The 14,572-nt window shown below is 52.0% G+C and overlaps 1 protein-coding gene across 7 annotated transcripts in view; it reads right to left on the reverse strand.

Annotated features, from left to right (window-relative positions):
* Positions 1-14,572, reverse strand: part of LARGE1 (LARGE xylosyl- and glucuronyltransferase 1) — a 349,906-nt gene that overhangs the window by 50,966 nt on the left and 284,368 nt on the right. For all 7 annotated transcript variants that reach the window (XM_029078653.2, XM_029078655.2, XM_039914014.1 and 4 more), the window contains 2 exons: positions 11,719-11,831; positions 7,850-7,975 (listed from right to left, as the gene is read on the reverse strand). In XM_029078653.2, the coding sequence (XP_028934486.1) occupies positions 7,850-7,975; positions 11,719-11,831 (239 nt within the window). The remainder of the gene's footprint in view (positions 1-7,849; positions 7,976-11,718; positions 11,832-14,572) is intronic.

Here is a 14,572-nt window from a genome sequence, read left to right on the forward strand (position 1 = left end):
TAAGCGCTTAACAAATACCAACATTATTATTATTATTATATATATATATATCCATTATTCTGCACTCAGTGAGTATGATTGACTGACTGATTCCCAGGACTCATTGTTCCCTGGGCTTTTCTCATCATCTCTAATTCTCAGGATGAATGAGAGAATGATCTCCCGCGTAAATTCTGTGCGAGGACTAGGCCAGGAGGAGGAAGAGTGGACCATTCCCATCACGAGGACACTAGCTCTCCACTTGCTTGGGCCTCTATGGTAATGAACCTTGTTCCTGGTAGTTGATTTCTTCTGCTCTATCTTCTTGGAAAGGGGCCCGTTCGCCCGTTCTGTCCATGGGGTCTGGAAATCTACCGAGGAATCTAATGATGATAATATTAACGAGGGTATTTGTTAAGCGCTTAGGATGAGGCGAGCACTGTTCTAAGCGCTGGGATAGACACAAGCTAATCAGGTTGGACCCAGTCCCTGTCCCACACGGGGCTCAGAGTCTTAATCCCCATTTTACAGATGAGGGAACTGAGGGCCAGAGAAATGAAGTAACTGGCCCAAGGTCAGACAGCAGATAAGTGGCGGAGCTGGAATCAGAACCCAGTTCCTTCTAACTCGCGGACGCGTGCTCTAGCCACTAGGCCAGGCTGCTTCCTAATGCCGAGGGAGTGAGGACTAGAATAACACCGCCTCTTCCTTTCTTCCCACAGATCCAAATCCCAGATCCACGTCCCGAATCTTGCAGAATCCACATGTCTGACTGAACTGGCTGTTCTGCAGGTCGCATGCCCAAATGAACTTGGTTACCATACCATGAGAAGCAGCCTAGCCTAGTGGAGAGTCAGACATTCAATCGTATTTGATAATGTTGGTATTTGTTAAGCGCTTACTATGTGCAGCGCACTGTTCTAAGCGCTGGGGTAGACACAGGGGAATCAGGTCGTCCCACGTGGGGCGCACGGTCTTAATCCCCATTTTACAGATGAGGTCACTGAGGCACAGAGAAGTTAAGTGCCTCGCCCACAGTCACTCAGCTGGACAAGTGGCAGAGCGGGGATTCGAACCCATGACCTCTGACTCCAAAGCCCGTGCTCTTTCCACTGAGCCACGCTGCTTCTCCAGCTTCAATAAGCGATTCTCCAGTAAGTGCTTACTGAGCGCTTACTGTGTGCAGAGCACTGTACCGAACTCTTGGAAAGTACAATTCAGCAATAAAGAGAGACAATCCCTGCCCACACAGAACACGGGCCTAGGCGTCAGAAGGACCTGGGTCCTGATCCCAGCTCCGCCATTTGCCTTCCGGGTGACTTTGGGCGTGTCATTTCACTTCACTGTGGGCCCCATGTGGGACAGGAACTGTGTTCATCTTGAATAGCTTGTACCTACCCCAGTGCTTAGTACAGTGCCTGGCACATAGTAAGCGCTTAACAAATACCATTTAAAAAAACCACGTCTGTGGCTAAAGACATGTTGGCTAATTCTGTTGTATTGTACTCTCCCAAATGCTTGGTACAGCGCTCTGCACATAGTAAGTGCTCAATAATTAACACTGATCGATTAATTAATGCCTCAAGGATCTTTGAGATGCAATGATGCTGACAAGAAGCCCCTTTCACTGCCTGCAAAAAAGGGCAGTGCACGAAGCCTGTCCTCCATAGGCCTAGTTTAGTCATGAGGAAAGGGAACGGAAAGCATACTCCTTTGAAAATACTACTAATAATGTCGGTATTTGTTAAGCGCTTACTATGTGCAGAGCACTGTTCTAAGCGCTGGGTTAGATACAGGGTAATCAGGTCGTCCCCCGTGAGGCTCACAGTCAATCCCCATTTTACAGATGAGGGAACTGAGGCACAGAGAAGTTAAGTGACTCGCCCAAGGTCACACAGCTGACCAGCGGCAGAGCCGGGAACAGGGTGATGCAGAAGGGAGCGGGAGAAGAAGAAATGAGGGTTTCATCAGGGAAGGCCTCTTGGAAGAGATAATAATGTTGATATTTGTTAACCGCTTACTGTGTGCCGAGCACTGTTCTAAGCGCTGGGGTAGATACGAGGAAATCAGGTCGACCCACGTGAGGCTCACGGTCTTCATTCCCATTTTCCAGATGAGGTCACTGAGGCACCGAAAAGTGAAGTGACTTGCCCAAAGTCACCCAGCTGACAGGTGGCAGAGCCGGGATTAGAACCCATGACCTCTGACCCCCGAAGCCCGGGCTCTTGCCACTGAGCCACGCCGCTTCTTCCCAAGATGTGAAGAGATTCGTCTTCCCAAGAGTTGTTAAAAGTTAATGGAGGAGTTTAGAAGACTGGAGGAAGTAATAATAATAATAATAATAATAATAATAATGTTGGTATTTGTTAAGCGCTTACTATGTGCCGAGCACTGTTCTAAGCGCTGGGGTAGACACAGGGGAATCAGGTCGTCCCACGTGGGGCTCACGGTCTTAATCCCCATTTTACAGATGAGGGAACTGAGGCACAGAGAAGAGAAGTGACTCGCCCACGGTCACACGGCCGACAAGTGGCAGAGCTGGGATTCGAACTCATGAGCCCTGACTCCAAAGCCCGTGCTCTTTCCACTGAGCCACGCTGCTCTCTCCCACACGACCCAAGAGTGAAAACTCCGGTTGGGACGCAAGGGAAGCGGTCACAGTGGGTCCCCAAGAGAATGAGACTCAGCTTGAGCCTGCCGGCCAGCCAGAGCTCCACATAGCCAGGGTCCGGATAATAATAATCCAAATGATAAAAATAATAATAAATAATGCCATACCAACGGTGCCAGCTACTGTTCTAAGCCCTGGGGTGGATACAAGGTAATCAGGTTGGACACAGTCTACGTCCACCATGGGGCTCACAGTCTTAATCCCTACTTTATAGACGAGGTAACTGAGGCACAGAGAAGTTAAGTCACTTGCCCAGGTCACACAGCAGCCAAGCAGAGCTGCGCTGGGCTGACCCACGGAGACCCCAACGATTGTAGCAAATAATAATGTTGGCATTTGTTAAGCGCTTACTATGTGCAGAGCACTGTTCTAAGCGCTGGGGTAGCTACGTACAGGGGAATCAGGTCGTCCCACGTGGGGCTCACAGTCAATCCCCATTTTACAGATGAGGGAACTGAGGCACAGAGAAGTTAAGTGACTTGCCCACAGTCACACAGCTGACAAGCGGCAGAGCCGGGACTCGAACCCATGACCCCCGACTCCCAAGCCCAGGCTCTTTCCACCGAGCCACGCTGCTTCTCCTAATGCGAATGCGTTCCCAACACCGGCCCGTTCGGGGGCGTCTCTCCCACGCAGGCCGCGGGGTCCCTACGCCACCCTCCTGATCCAGGGGAGGTGAGCGTCACGGTCCCCGCATCTGCCAGATGGCAGTCAGGAGTCCACCGACCTCCGGCTCCGCTGCCTTCGCTAACTAAGCTGCTATTAAGGGAAAATTCTCCTCTCGCCGTCCTCTCTCTCCCCATTTCCCTGCCCGCCCCCGATGAGCGGCAGACGGCTGGCATGTAAATAGAAACCGTGCCCCGGACGACCGGCTCAACCGGCCCCCGCCCCTCAAGCCCGGGGCGTTCCGTCGTCTCGCGGTTCGGTTTCGGGAGCCTCACAACTCATTACTCTCGTTGGCGGAACTTTCAGTCACCCTTCGGTCTTCCCCGGTCCCGGAATAATTGGAATTTCTTCCCAGACCAAAATGCATCATTACCCAAGAAGGAAGAAAAGAGAAACCCGAACTAAGAGAACGCACAGTCCCCTTCCCCAGAGGGCACACACAGGGAAGCAACCACACGAAGCAGTGGCCACCATCTAGCGTCTCTCGACGGGTCGGCCGTGACCCGCTGCCCGGGTTTCGTGGGGAGAGTACAGTCTGCAAAGCGAACACCAAACGTCCTTTACGTCCCTTAGGGAAGGCGATGCACTGGGCCTGGACTGGAGAGAGGAACCAAACTATGTTTTAGAGCATTCACGCTTTTGTTTGCTGTTGCTTTCAAACGGGGAGGGAGATGGGGGGGGGGGAGCCATCCGAATTGGATTCTGCGTTGTGAACGGCCTTTCCGACTAAACAGTCCCAACGGGAAAGGAAGGAGCACTCATTCATTCGTTCAAACGTACTCATCGATCGCTGACGGTGTGCATTAAGCTCTTGGGAGGTACAACAAGAAACAGCCACATTCCCTGCCCAGAACGCGCTTACAGTCTAGAGGGGGAGCAGACATTCATATAGATAAATAAACAATCACTTTCACCACCCTCAAAAAACTATGAGAAAGATCATCTTCCATCTCCGGGGACTGTCGACCCCCATTACCCCCCAAAAGCTATAAAGACAATCATCCCAGACACTCTCCCCCCACCCCAGAAGCTACGAGGGCGATCAACTCTGCCACTCCCAAACGGCTCTAGGGAGGGTCACCCCTGAAAGCTCCGGGGACTGTCACCCCGCCACGGCCCTCCGTCACCTCCGAGGATTTGGCACCACCGTTTAGAGGGCTTCCTCTGCTGACCTTCCCACCTGCCTTAATAATAATATAGTATTTGCTAAACACTCACCCTGAGGCAAATACTGACCTAAGCGCTGGGGTGGATACAAGCAAATCTGGTTGGACACCGTCCCTGCCCAACATGGGGTCACGGCCTTAATCCCCATAAGCCCCTGAACAGTGCTTTGCGCAGGGTAAGTGTTTAATAAATACGACGGAATGAATGAATTTTACACATGAGGTAGCTGAGGCCCAGAGAAGCGAAGTGAGTTATTATTATGGTATTTGTTAAGCGCTCCCTATTTGCCAAGCACTGTTCTAAGCGCTGGGGGAGATACAAGGGAATCAGGTTGTCCCACATGGGGCTCACAGTCTTAATCCCCGTTTTAGAAATGAGGTAACTGAGGCGCAGAGAAGTAAACTAACTTGCCCAAAGTGGCACGGCAGACAAGTGGCAGAGCCGGGATTAGAACCCAGGTCCCTTTGACTCCCAGGCCGGGGCTCTAGCCACTAGACCACCTTGGCCCCACGGGCCGGTCGGCCAATGCACGGCACCGAATCCCTCGTTAACTCAGGGCAATCCCTCGGGCAGATGATCGGTGTCAATGACCTGTCCGAGAAGGAACCCCTCTCCAGAATTCATCCTCTTTTACGGTTGGGGAAGGGTGGGGAATGGATAGCAAACCTGATTCTCCAGTTCGGAGGTCGTCCTAGGTTCAGTGATTCTTAGAAGCTTAACTGGGTAGAGGCATTTTGAGAATGGCCACCCGGCCAACCCAAAACTCTTTCACCAACCCCGCACTTCACGTCTGATCACCCAGGGGGTTGCCAGCAGTGACACCGGCTAGAAGCCTTTCACAGCAGCCATGGAGCAATCAATCAGTCATTTAATGGCATTTATTGAGCGCTTACTGTGTGCGGGGCACCGTACTGAGCGCTTGGGAGAGTACAACAGAGTTGGTAGACACATTCCCTGCTCACAACGAGCTAGGTTTAACCCCCGCCCCCTGGGGACTCTCCCTCAGCCGGCTTCGAGGCCGTGCATCGTCAGAACAAATCCCCCAGACTCTCCGATTTGAGACCGGATGCACCGGAACTGGGGTCGACTGAGCTTCGGTGGAGAAAGGCCGAAGCTTGGCTTGGCTTGAGGCCTTCGAATTGCAGGTAAGCCCGTCAGTCTGAATTTACTATCTCTCCCCCAGAACCCCACCTCCCTCCCGACTCCATCCCTCTTAATCTCCCCCAGCCAATTTCACGTTCATCTCTCTCCCCTATTGTTTCCACCTCCTTGTTCTTCACTGGTGCCTTGTGGGCTCTGACTCCCTCACTGGGCTAAACATATTTTTCTTTTATTCTTAAATGTCATAGCGATCGACCAGTCTCCAATTATTCAATATAGATTGAACTATGTGTAATGCCTTTTATGCAAAACCTATAATCCATTTATATATATATTTTTCTAAAAAACCTCATTCCGTGTGCATCTCCCCAGGCAGAAACTACTCAGCATCGCCTACAAGGCACTCAATCAGCTTCATCACTATGGCCCAGTGTGCACAATAAAACGGTGGTATTTATTGAGCGCTTAGCTCGTGCAGAGCGTTTCACTAAGGCTTAGTGTCTTCTTGCCGCCGGCCCTTTTCCCATGTCGTCCCCAACCTTGGTTTCTCACAGTCCTCCGCTCTGCCCACCTTCAAAGCCCTAATAAAATTATATCTCCTCCAAAAAGCCTTCCCTAATTCCCCCCTCCACCCGGAGTCACTTAGGCACTTGGATCCGGATCCCTTCAGCATTTAGGAATTCACCTAGTGAATTTAGGAACAAGAGAGGTATTTGTGGTAATATCAGTAATAACAATAACGATGATTATGGTATTTAAGCGCTTACTACGTACCAGGCACTGTACCAAACGCTGGGGTGGATACAAGCAAATGGGGTTGGACCCGGTCCCTGTCTCACGTGGGGTTCACAGTGTCAATCGCCGTTTTACAGATGAGGTAAGTGAGGCCCAGAGAAGTGGAGTGACTTGTCCGAGGTCCCACAGCAGTACAGTATACTCAGGTGTACTGGTCTCTCCCCAAATGCCTAGTACAGTGCCATTTCCTGACTCAAAAGCAGAGACAACCAGGTGTGAAGGGGACGGAGAATGGGACTGATGCCTGACTACTTGTTTTGTTTTGTTGCCTGCCTCCCCCATTTCGACTGTGAGCCCATCGTCGGGCAGGGATTGTCTTTATCTGTGGCCGAATTGTACATTCCAAGCACTTAATATAGTGCTCTGCACATAGTAAGCGCTCGATAAATACGACTGAATGAATGACTGTAACCTCTATCTCAGCTTTCTCCATATTGCCAGCTTCAGGGCTCTCCCCGGCTTTGGGGATGACAACCACGACAAAGCTCTCCGTGGCACAATCCATTCGCGCGTTCGTTCGGCTGTTGTTCACTGAAAGGTCGGTGGTTCAGGCCCACCCACAAATGGCGAGTTTATTCATTCGAGAGTATTTATTGAGCACTTATTATGTGCAGAGCACTGTACCAAGCGCTTGGAATGGACAATTGGGCGACAGAGAGAGACAATCCCTGCCCACTGACGGGCTTACAGTCTAATGGGGGGAGACGGACAAAAACAATAGCAATAAATAGAATCAAGGTGACGTACATCTCGTTAACGAAATAAATAGGGTAATGAAAACATATACAAATGAGCGGACGAGCACAGTGCGGAGGGGAGAGGGGCAGAGGGAAAGGGGGGGAAAGGGGGCTTTTCCTCTTGACTGTAAGCACGTTGTGGCCAGGGAATGGGTCTGTTTATTGTTATACTGCACTCTCCCAAGTGCACACGGTAAGCATATACCGACTGACTGATTCTGTATCGCATTATCCTCCTCTCTCTTTCCGGGCGCAATTCATTCATCCTTTCGTTCAACAGTGTTTACCGAACTCTTACCGGGTGCAGAGCACTGTTACTTAGTGCTTGGTAAAGTATAAGAGAAGAGTAAAGAGATACGCGATGGAACCAAACCACCATTTCCCCACCCTCCGACTGCTTCCCCCACTGTCTTCAGCCCAGCCCCCGCTGAACATTCCCGATGCAGATCCTGGGAGGTTTCCCACCCCCCCCCCCATCCTCCTTTACAGTGGAAAGAGCCCGGGCTTCGGAGCCAGAGAGCGCGGCTTCGAATCCCGGCTCCGCCACTCGTCGGCTGTGTGACTTTGGGCGAGTCACTTAACTTCTCTGTGCCTCGGTTCCCTCACCTGTAAAATGAGGATTAAGACCGGGAGCCCCACGTGGGACAACCTGACTCCCCTGTGTCTCCCCCAGCGCTTAGAACAGCGCTCTGCACACAGTGAGCGCTTAACAAACACCAACATCATTATTTACCTTTAGATCGGACACATCCCGGTAGCACTGCTCGGACCGGGTGTGGTCAGAGAGTTGCACGTTCCAGAAGCAGGGGAGCTGATAGACGAGGAAGGGGTTCTGCTTGATGACCGCGTTGAAGATATCCTGCGAAACCGAGAAAGCCAGAGGAGCCGTCAGTCGGCCGAGCCCATCGTTGCCACGATCCAGACATTTCACCTCCCCGGGACCGACGTGTCTTTCGCCCTCTGCCCTGAAGGACCCCAAGGTAGCACTCCACTCTCTTTCACCTCTAGGGAGGCAGCGTGGCTCAGTGGAAAGAGCCTGGGCTTCGGAGGCGGAGGTCACGGGTTCGACTCCCGGCTCTGCCGCTTGGCGGCGGCGTGACCGTGGGCCGGTCACTTCACTTCTCTGTGCCTCAGTTCCCTCAGCTGGAAAATGGGGATTAACCGCGAGCCTCACGTGGGACGACCCGATGACCCTGTGTCTCCCCCAGCGCTTAGAACAGTGCTCTGCACATAGTAAGCGCTTAACAAACACCAATGTAATTAGACGTGGAGTTGCAAAATTCCCTCTTTGGATGGCTCGAGGCTGGCTCATGGGCCTCAATCTGAATACCAGTTGTGTCGCTACGATAAAGGGGTAGTGTTGTTACCCGGGAAGAGGTACCACACCTCCTCCACGTAAGATTCTGTGCAATATACGCTCCCCCTGCCGCTCTGCTCTCCCCCTTGCTGCTTTCCTCTCCCTCGGGAGGCAACACATCCCGGGCGGAGAAGGGCCCGTTGTGAAATCACTACACTGCCAACGTAACATTAATAATAATCATGACAATTACGGTGATATTTGTTAGGCCCTTCCTATGTGCCGGGCCCTGTACTAGTGCCGTACAGCGTGGCTCAGTGGAAAGAGCACGGACTTGGGACTCATGGGTTCGAATCCCGGCTCGGCCACTTGTCAGCTGCGGGACTGTGGGCGAGTCACTGTGGCTCAGTTATCTCATCTGTCAAATGGCGATGAGGACTGCGAGCCTCACGTGGGACGACCTGATGACCCTGTATCTGCCCCACCGCTTAGAACAGTGCTCTGCACATAGTAAGCGCTTAACACGTACCAACGTTATTATTAAGTGCCGGTATAGCTACAAGTAAATCAGCGTGGACACGGTCCCTGTCCCACTTGGGGCTCACAGTTTCAATCCCCATTTTATAGATGAGGTGACCGAGGCCGAGAGAGGTACCCACGGTCACAGCGGGTAACTAATAATAATAATGTTGGTATTTTTTAAGCGCCTACTATGTGCATAGCACCGTTCTAGGCGCTGGGGGAGATACAGGGTCGTCCCACGGGAGGCTCGCAGTTAATCCCCATTTTCAGATGAGGGAACTGAGGCACAGAGAAGTTAAATGACTCGCCCACAGTCACACAGCTGCCAAGTGGAGCTGGGATTAGAACTCAGGTCCTTCTGACGCCTAGGCCCGCGCTCTCCCGGTCCTCTGACAAACTGCAGACAAACGTTTCAGCGGCCTCCCCTGAAGCTTTCCAGAGACCTAACGCTGGCTGCTCTTTGGGTCCCATCACGACACAGAGATAGGGGCATATTTTTCCATTTAGCAATCCAGTTCAGACTGGTCTTCGGTGGGGGCTTCGACCTGTTCGAGCTCTCCCCAAAGCCCCAGGGCACAGGGGGATTTATTCATCGGCTCCTGAGAAGTGGTGCCAGATGTAAAAGACGGATCTTGGCCGGGCGCGACTGTGGAATAAAGAAGCTCTGGGTAATCTTGATAGCCTGGGGAAAGGCGGCCTGGTCTAGTGGCGAGAGCAATGGAGTCAGGAGAACTGGGTTCTAATACTGGCGCTCCACTACTTACCCGCTGTGGGACCTTGGACAAGTCACTTAACTTCTCGCTGCCTCAGTTCTCTTGTCTGCAAAATGGGGATTCAATACCTGTCCTCCCCGTGAACCCCGTGTGAGACCCGATTATCTTGTATCCACACCAGTGCTTAGTACGGTGCTTGACGTGTAGTAAATGCTTAACAAATAACACAACCATTATCATCACCACGATTACTATTATTATTCTCTGTTCCTCAGTTTCCGTGGCCTAGTGGATCGAGCACGGGCCTGGAAGTCAGAAGGTCATGGGTTCTAATCGTGGCTCCACCGCGTCGGCTGGGTGACCTTGGGCAAGTCACTTTACTTTTCTGTGCCTCGGTTACCTCACCTGTGAAGTGGGGTTAAGACTATGAGCCCCATGGACTGCGTCTGACCTGATCACCCTGTATCCACTCCGGCGCCTAGAACAGTGCTTGGCACACAGTAAGCGCTAAACAAAAACCATGATGATAATTATTACTATTTGTAAAAATGGGACTAAAACGCCTTTTCTCTTTGCCTTAAACTGTGAGCCTTACGGAGGACGAGGCCCGGGTCCAACTGGCTTATATCGCATCTATCCGAGCACTTAGCAAATAGTAAGCGCTTAACCAACGCCACCATTTGCATTACTACGCCATTTCTGGCTTTTGGGGACTCTGTAGTGCTTCTAAAACCCAACTTCATATAGGAGATGATGACGGATTGTGACCTCAATTTCCAAACACCTACCTTTGAATTGTTAATTCATTTATTACCCTTTCTCTGAGAAATGGAAAATGGAAAATGCCGCCGACTAGGAAATCCCGAAAGAGAAGATCCCACAGTGCTTTCTGCTTCTCCCACAGCAGCCAAGCCGGAGACACTCCGAAGCTGACAAATGAGGTGTTTCAACCTCCGGTAAGGAACAAGGAGGCGGGGGAGGTAAAGGAGGCACCGGGGAAAGGGGACGATGTGGGAGGAGATCTCCGTTTCGCATGAATAAGGCGAAAACAGAATGCGTCACCAAACTGTATTCCAGATACCTCGACGGCATACGAGACCCAAACCCAAATAATAAAAGTTGAAAGATGAGTGGTATTTATAAAGCATTTATGCACCAAGCATCGTGCTAAGCACCGGGGACAGTACAAGGTGATCCAATTGGATCCAATCCCCTTCCCACCCCCGACCCCGTCCCCCGCCGGGGAGGGTGGTTATCTATTCCCTATTTTAATGTTGATGACAAAACTGAGGCCCAGAGACTTTAACTGATAGGCCCACGGTCACCCAGCAGGCCGGGTCTGAGTTTAAGAGGTGGGTCTTCTGATTCCCATTCCTGTGCGCTTCCCATTGGATCATACTGCCTCCCTTGTTCTCCATGCTGTGTCACTTTGTTGATCTGGAGCTAATTCTTTGGCCACTGCAACGGTCCCTGGGGTGCCCGAGGTCGATTCGTATCATTCACCTTCAGAACCACCCGCTGGGCACCCAAATATATACTGTTATGAGCTTACTCTGTGCCAGGAACTGTAATAATAACGTTGGTATTTGTTAAGCGCTTACTATGCGCAGAGCCCTGTTCTAGGCGCTGGGGGAGATCCAGGGTAATCGGGTCGTCCCACGCGAGGCTCACAGTCAATCCCCATTTTCCAGATGAGGTCACTGAGGCCCAGAGAAGTTAAGTGACTCGCCCACAGTCACACAGCTGACAAGTGGCAGAGCCGGCAGTCGAACCTGTGACCTCGGACTCCGAAGCCCAGGCTCTTTCCGCTGAGCCACGCTGCTTCGCCCTGGGGTGGATCCAGGTAAATCGGGTTGAACACACTCACTGTCCCACGTGGGGCTCACAAGTCTCAATCCCCATTTTCCAGAGGAGGCAACTGAGGCCCAGCGAAGTGACTTGCCCAAGATCAGGCAGCGGACAAGTGGTGGAGCTGGGATTAGAACCCACGACCTTCGCCACGCCGCTTCCCCGGACATCCTTTCCCCTCCCCGGCGTCCCCGGTTTGGCAGGGCGTTTGGGCACACTCACCTGGTCAGCTAATGATGTGGAGAGCATGCTCATCAGCTCTCTCTCCGCCGTCAGCCTCCACATCTGTTCCCACTTCATCTTCCGCAGTTTATCCAGAAGCAACAAGATCACGCCTGGGAAGAGCGTAGGACAGGAAGAGAGACGGCAGAGTCAGGGGGGCCGTGGTCATCGAGACAAGTCAGTAAGTTAGAGACCGCAAGGTGGGCGGGTGCGGGGAGACGGGACACGACACCAAAGCCGGACTCCTCCTTCACCATCCTTCTCCTCGATGCCCTCCCAGTGGCCTGTGAACTGAGTGGGGACCAGGGAGGGTGGAAGACCGGTAAGAATAATAAAAAATAATGAGGGTATCTGTGCTTTGCACATAGTAAGTGCTTAACCAATATCATTCCTTCATTCAATAGTATTTATTGAGCGCTTACTACGTGCAGAGCACTGTAACAATGACAATAATAAGGTTGGTATCCGTTAAGCGCTTACTATGTGCCGAGCACCGTTCTAAGCGCTGGGGTAGAGCCAGGGTCATCAGGTCGTCCCACGTGAGGCTCACAGTTAATCCCCATTTTCCAGATGAGGTCACTGAGGCACAGAGAAGTGAAGTGACTCGCCCACGGTCACACAGCTGCCGAGTGGCAGAGCCGGCAGTCGAACCCATGACCTCTGACTCCGAAGCCCGGGCTCTTTCCACCGAGCCACGCTGCTTCTCTCGCTGTACTAAGTGCTTGGAATGGACAAATCGGTAACAGATAGAGACAGTCCCCGCCCTTTGACGGGCTTACGGTCTAATAATAATGTTGCTATTTGTTAAGCGCTTACTTGGTGCAGAGCACTGTTCTAAGCGCTGGGGCGGATACAGGGGAATGAGGTTGCCCCACGTGAGGCTCACAGTCTTCATCTCCATTTTCCAGATGAGGGAACTGCGGCACAGAGAAGGGAAGTGACCTGCCCACAGTCACACAGCTGACAAGGGGAAGAGTGGGGATAATTATTATTATTACGAGCGCTGGGGTGGATCGGGTTGGACACAGTCCCTTGTCCTACGTGGGGCTCACAGTCTCAGTCCTCATTTTACAGATGAGGTCACTGAGGCACAGAGAAGTGAGGTGAGTTGCCCGAGTTCACACAGCAGACAAGTGGTAAGGGGGGGGGGGTGCGTGTGCGGAGGGACGGTCTCTCTTGGGACTCTCCACGGACAATCCAGCTGACAGAAGGGCAGCATCCGCTACGGACACAATCCTACCCCACCGCTTCAGCGGGCTGAATTCAGACCTTGGGTGACTCAATCAATGGCACTGTTTGAGCGTTTACTGTGTGCAAAGCACTGTATGAAGCAGCAGCGTGGCTCAGTGGAAAGAGCACGGGCTTTGGAGTCAGGGCTCATGAGTTCGAATCCCAGCTCTGCCACTTGTCGGCCGTGTGACCGTGGGCGAGTCACTTCACTTCTCTGTGCCTCAGTTCCCTCATCTGTAAAATGGGGATTAAGACTGTGAGCCCCACGTGGGACGACCTGATTCCCCTATGTCTATCCCAGCGCTTAGAACAGTGCTCGGCACATAGTAAGCGCTTAACAAATACCGACAGTATTATTATTACTTGGGAGAGGAAGATCCAATAGAAGGGGTTGATACTGACCCTCTTCTGAACGTAAACACACAATTAAGGTAGAGGGACGATCTGCAGGTGGAAGGAAAGTGTCGGGGAGGGGTGGAGAAATATTATCACTGGACATCTCTTTTTGGATCTCTTTCTTTTTTAGCCAGTTACAGAGTTAACACAGCAAGTGATTGCAGTGATGGAATTCAGTTTCAGTGGATTCCCGGAAAACACGTGAAAGAGTGTATCATTAAATCTTACGATGAAAGTTAATTCCAATTAGTCTGGATGGGAGCCCTGTCTCACGGATGGATGAGACACTGTTTGAGGGCCATAAACCACGATGAATAACGAGATGTAAATCTGAGGGCTAGAAGCCCCTGCAGGTCGTCCTTAGATCCGGCTTCCTCATAAGACCGATCGGAGGAGTAATGCAGGTGATAGGCTTTAAGACTCGGAGATCATCAGGTGACAGGCGCTGATTAAGTGCAGAGAGTGACTGGATTAGTCCGGCTCCTTAGAAACCCGGAGGACGGAATCAGAAGGCAGCCAGTGGATCCACCCCTTCGGAAGCGACTAAACTGGGAGGGGCAGAACCCAGTAAGCGGAGAATCAGGGCCTCGGGTCGCCACGTTGACACGGTTTGATGAAACAGAATTCCACCTGGAAATGTATCTGGAGAGAATTCATTCATCCATTCAATAGTATTTATTGAGCGCTTACTATGTGCAGAGCACTGCACTAAGCGCTTGGAACGAACAAGTCGGCAACGGATAGAGACGGTCCCTGCCGTTTGACGGGCTTACGGTCTGATCGGGGGAGACGGACGGACGAGAACGATGGCGATAAATAGAGTCGAGGGGAAGGACATCTCGTAAAAACGATGGCGACTAAATAGAATCGAGGCGATGTACATTTCATTAACAAAATAAATGGGGTAATGAAAATATATACAGTTGAGCAGACGAGTACGGTGCCGAGGGGATGGGAAGGGAGAGGGGGAGGAGCAGAGGGAGATGGGGGAAAAGAGGGTTAAGCTGCGGAGAGGTGAAGGGGGGGCGGTAGAGGGAGTAGAGGGAGAAAAGGAGCTCAGTCTGGGAAGGCCTCTCGGAGGAGGTGAGTTTTAAGTAGGGTTTTGAAGAGGGGAAGAGAATCAGTTTGGCGGAGGTGAGGAGGGAGGGCGTTCCGGGACCGCGGGAGGACGCGGCCCGGGGGTCGACGGCGGGACGGGCGAGACCGGGGGACGGCGAGGAGGTGGGCG

The sequence above is a fragment of the Ornithorhynchus anatinus genome, chromosome 14, assembly GCF_004115215.2.
Source record: "Ornithorhynchus anatinus isolate Pmale09 chromosome 14, mOrnAna1.pri.v4, whole genome shotgun sequence".
In the NCBI taxonomy this organism is placed as follows: Eukaryota; Metazoa; Chordata; class Mammalia; order Monotremata; family Ornithorhynchidae; genus Ornithorhynchus; species Ornithorhynchus anatinus.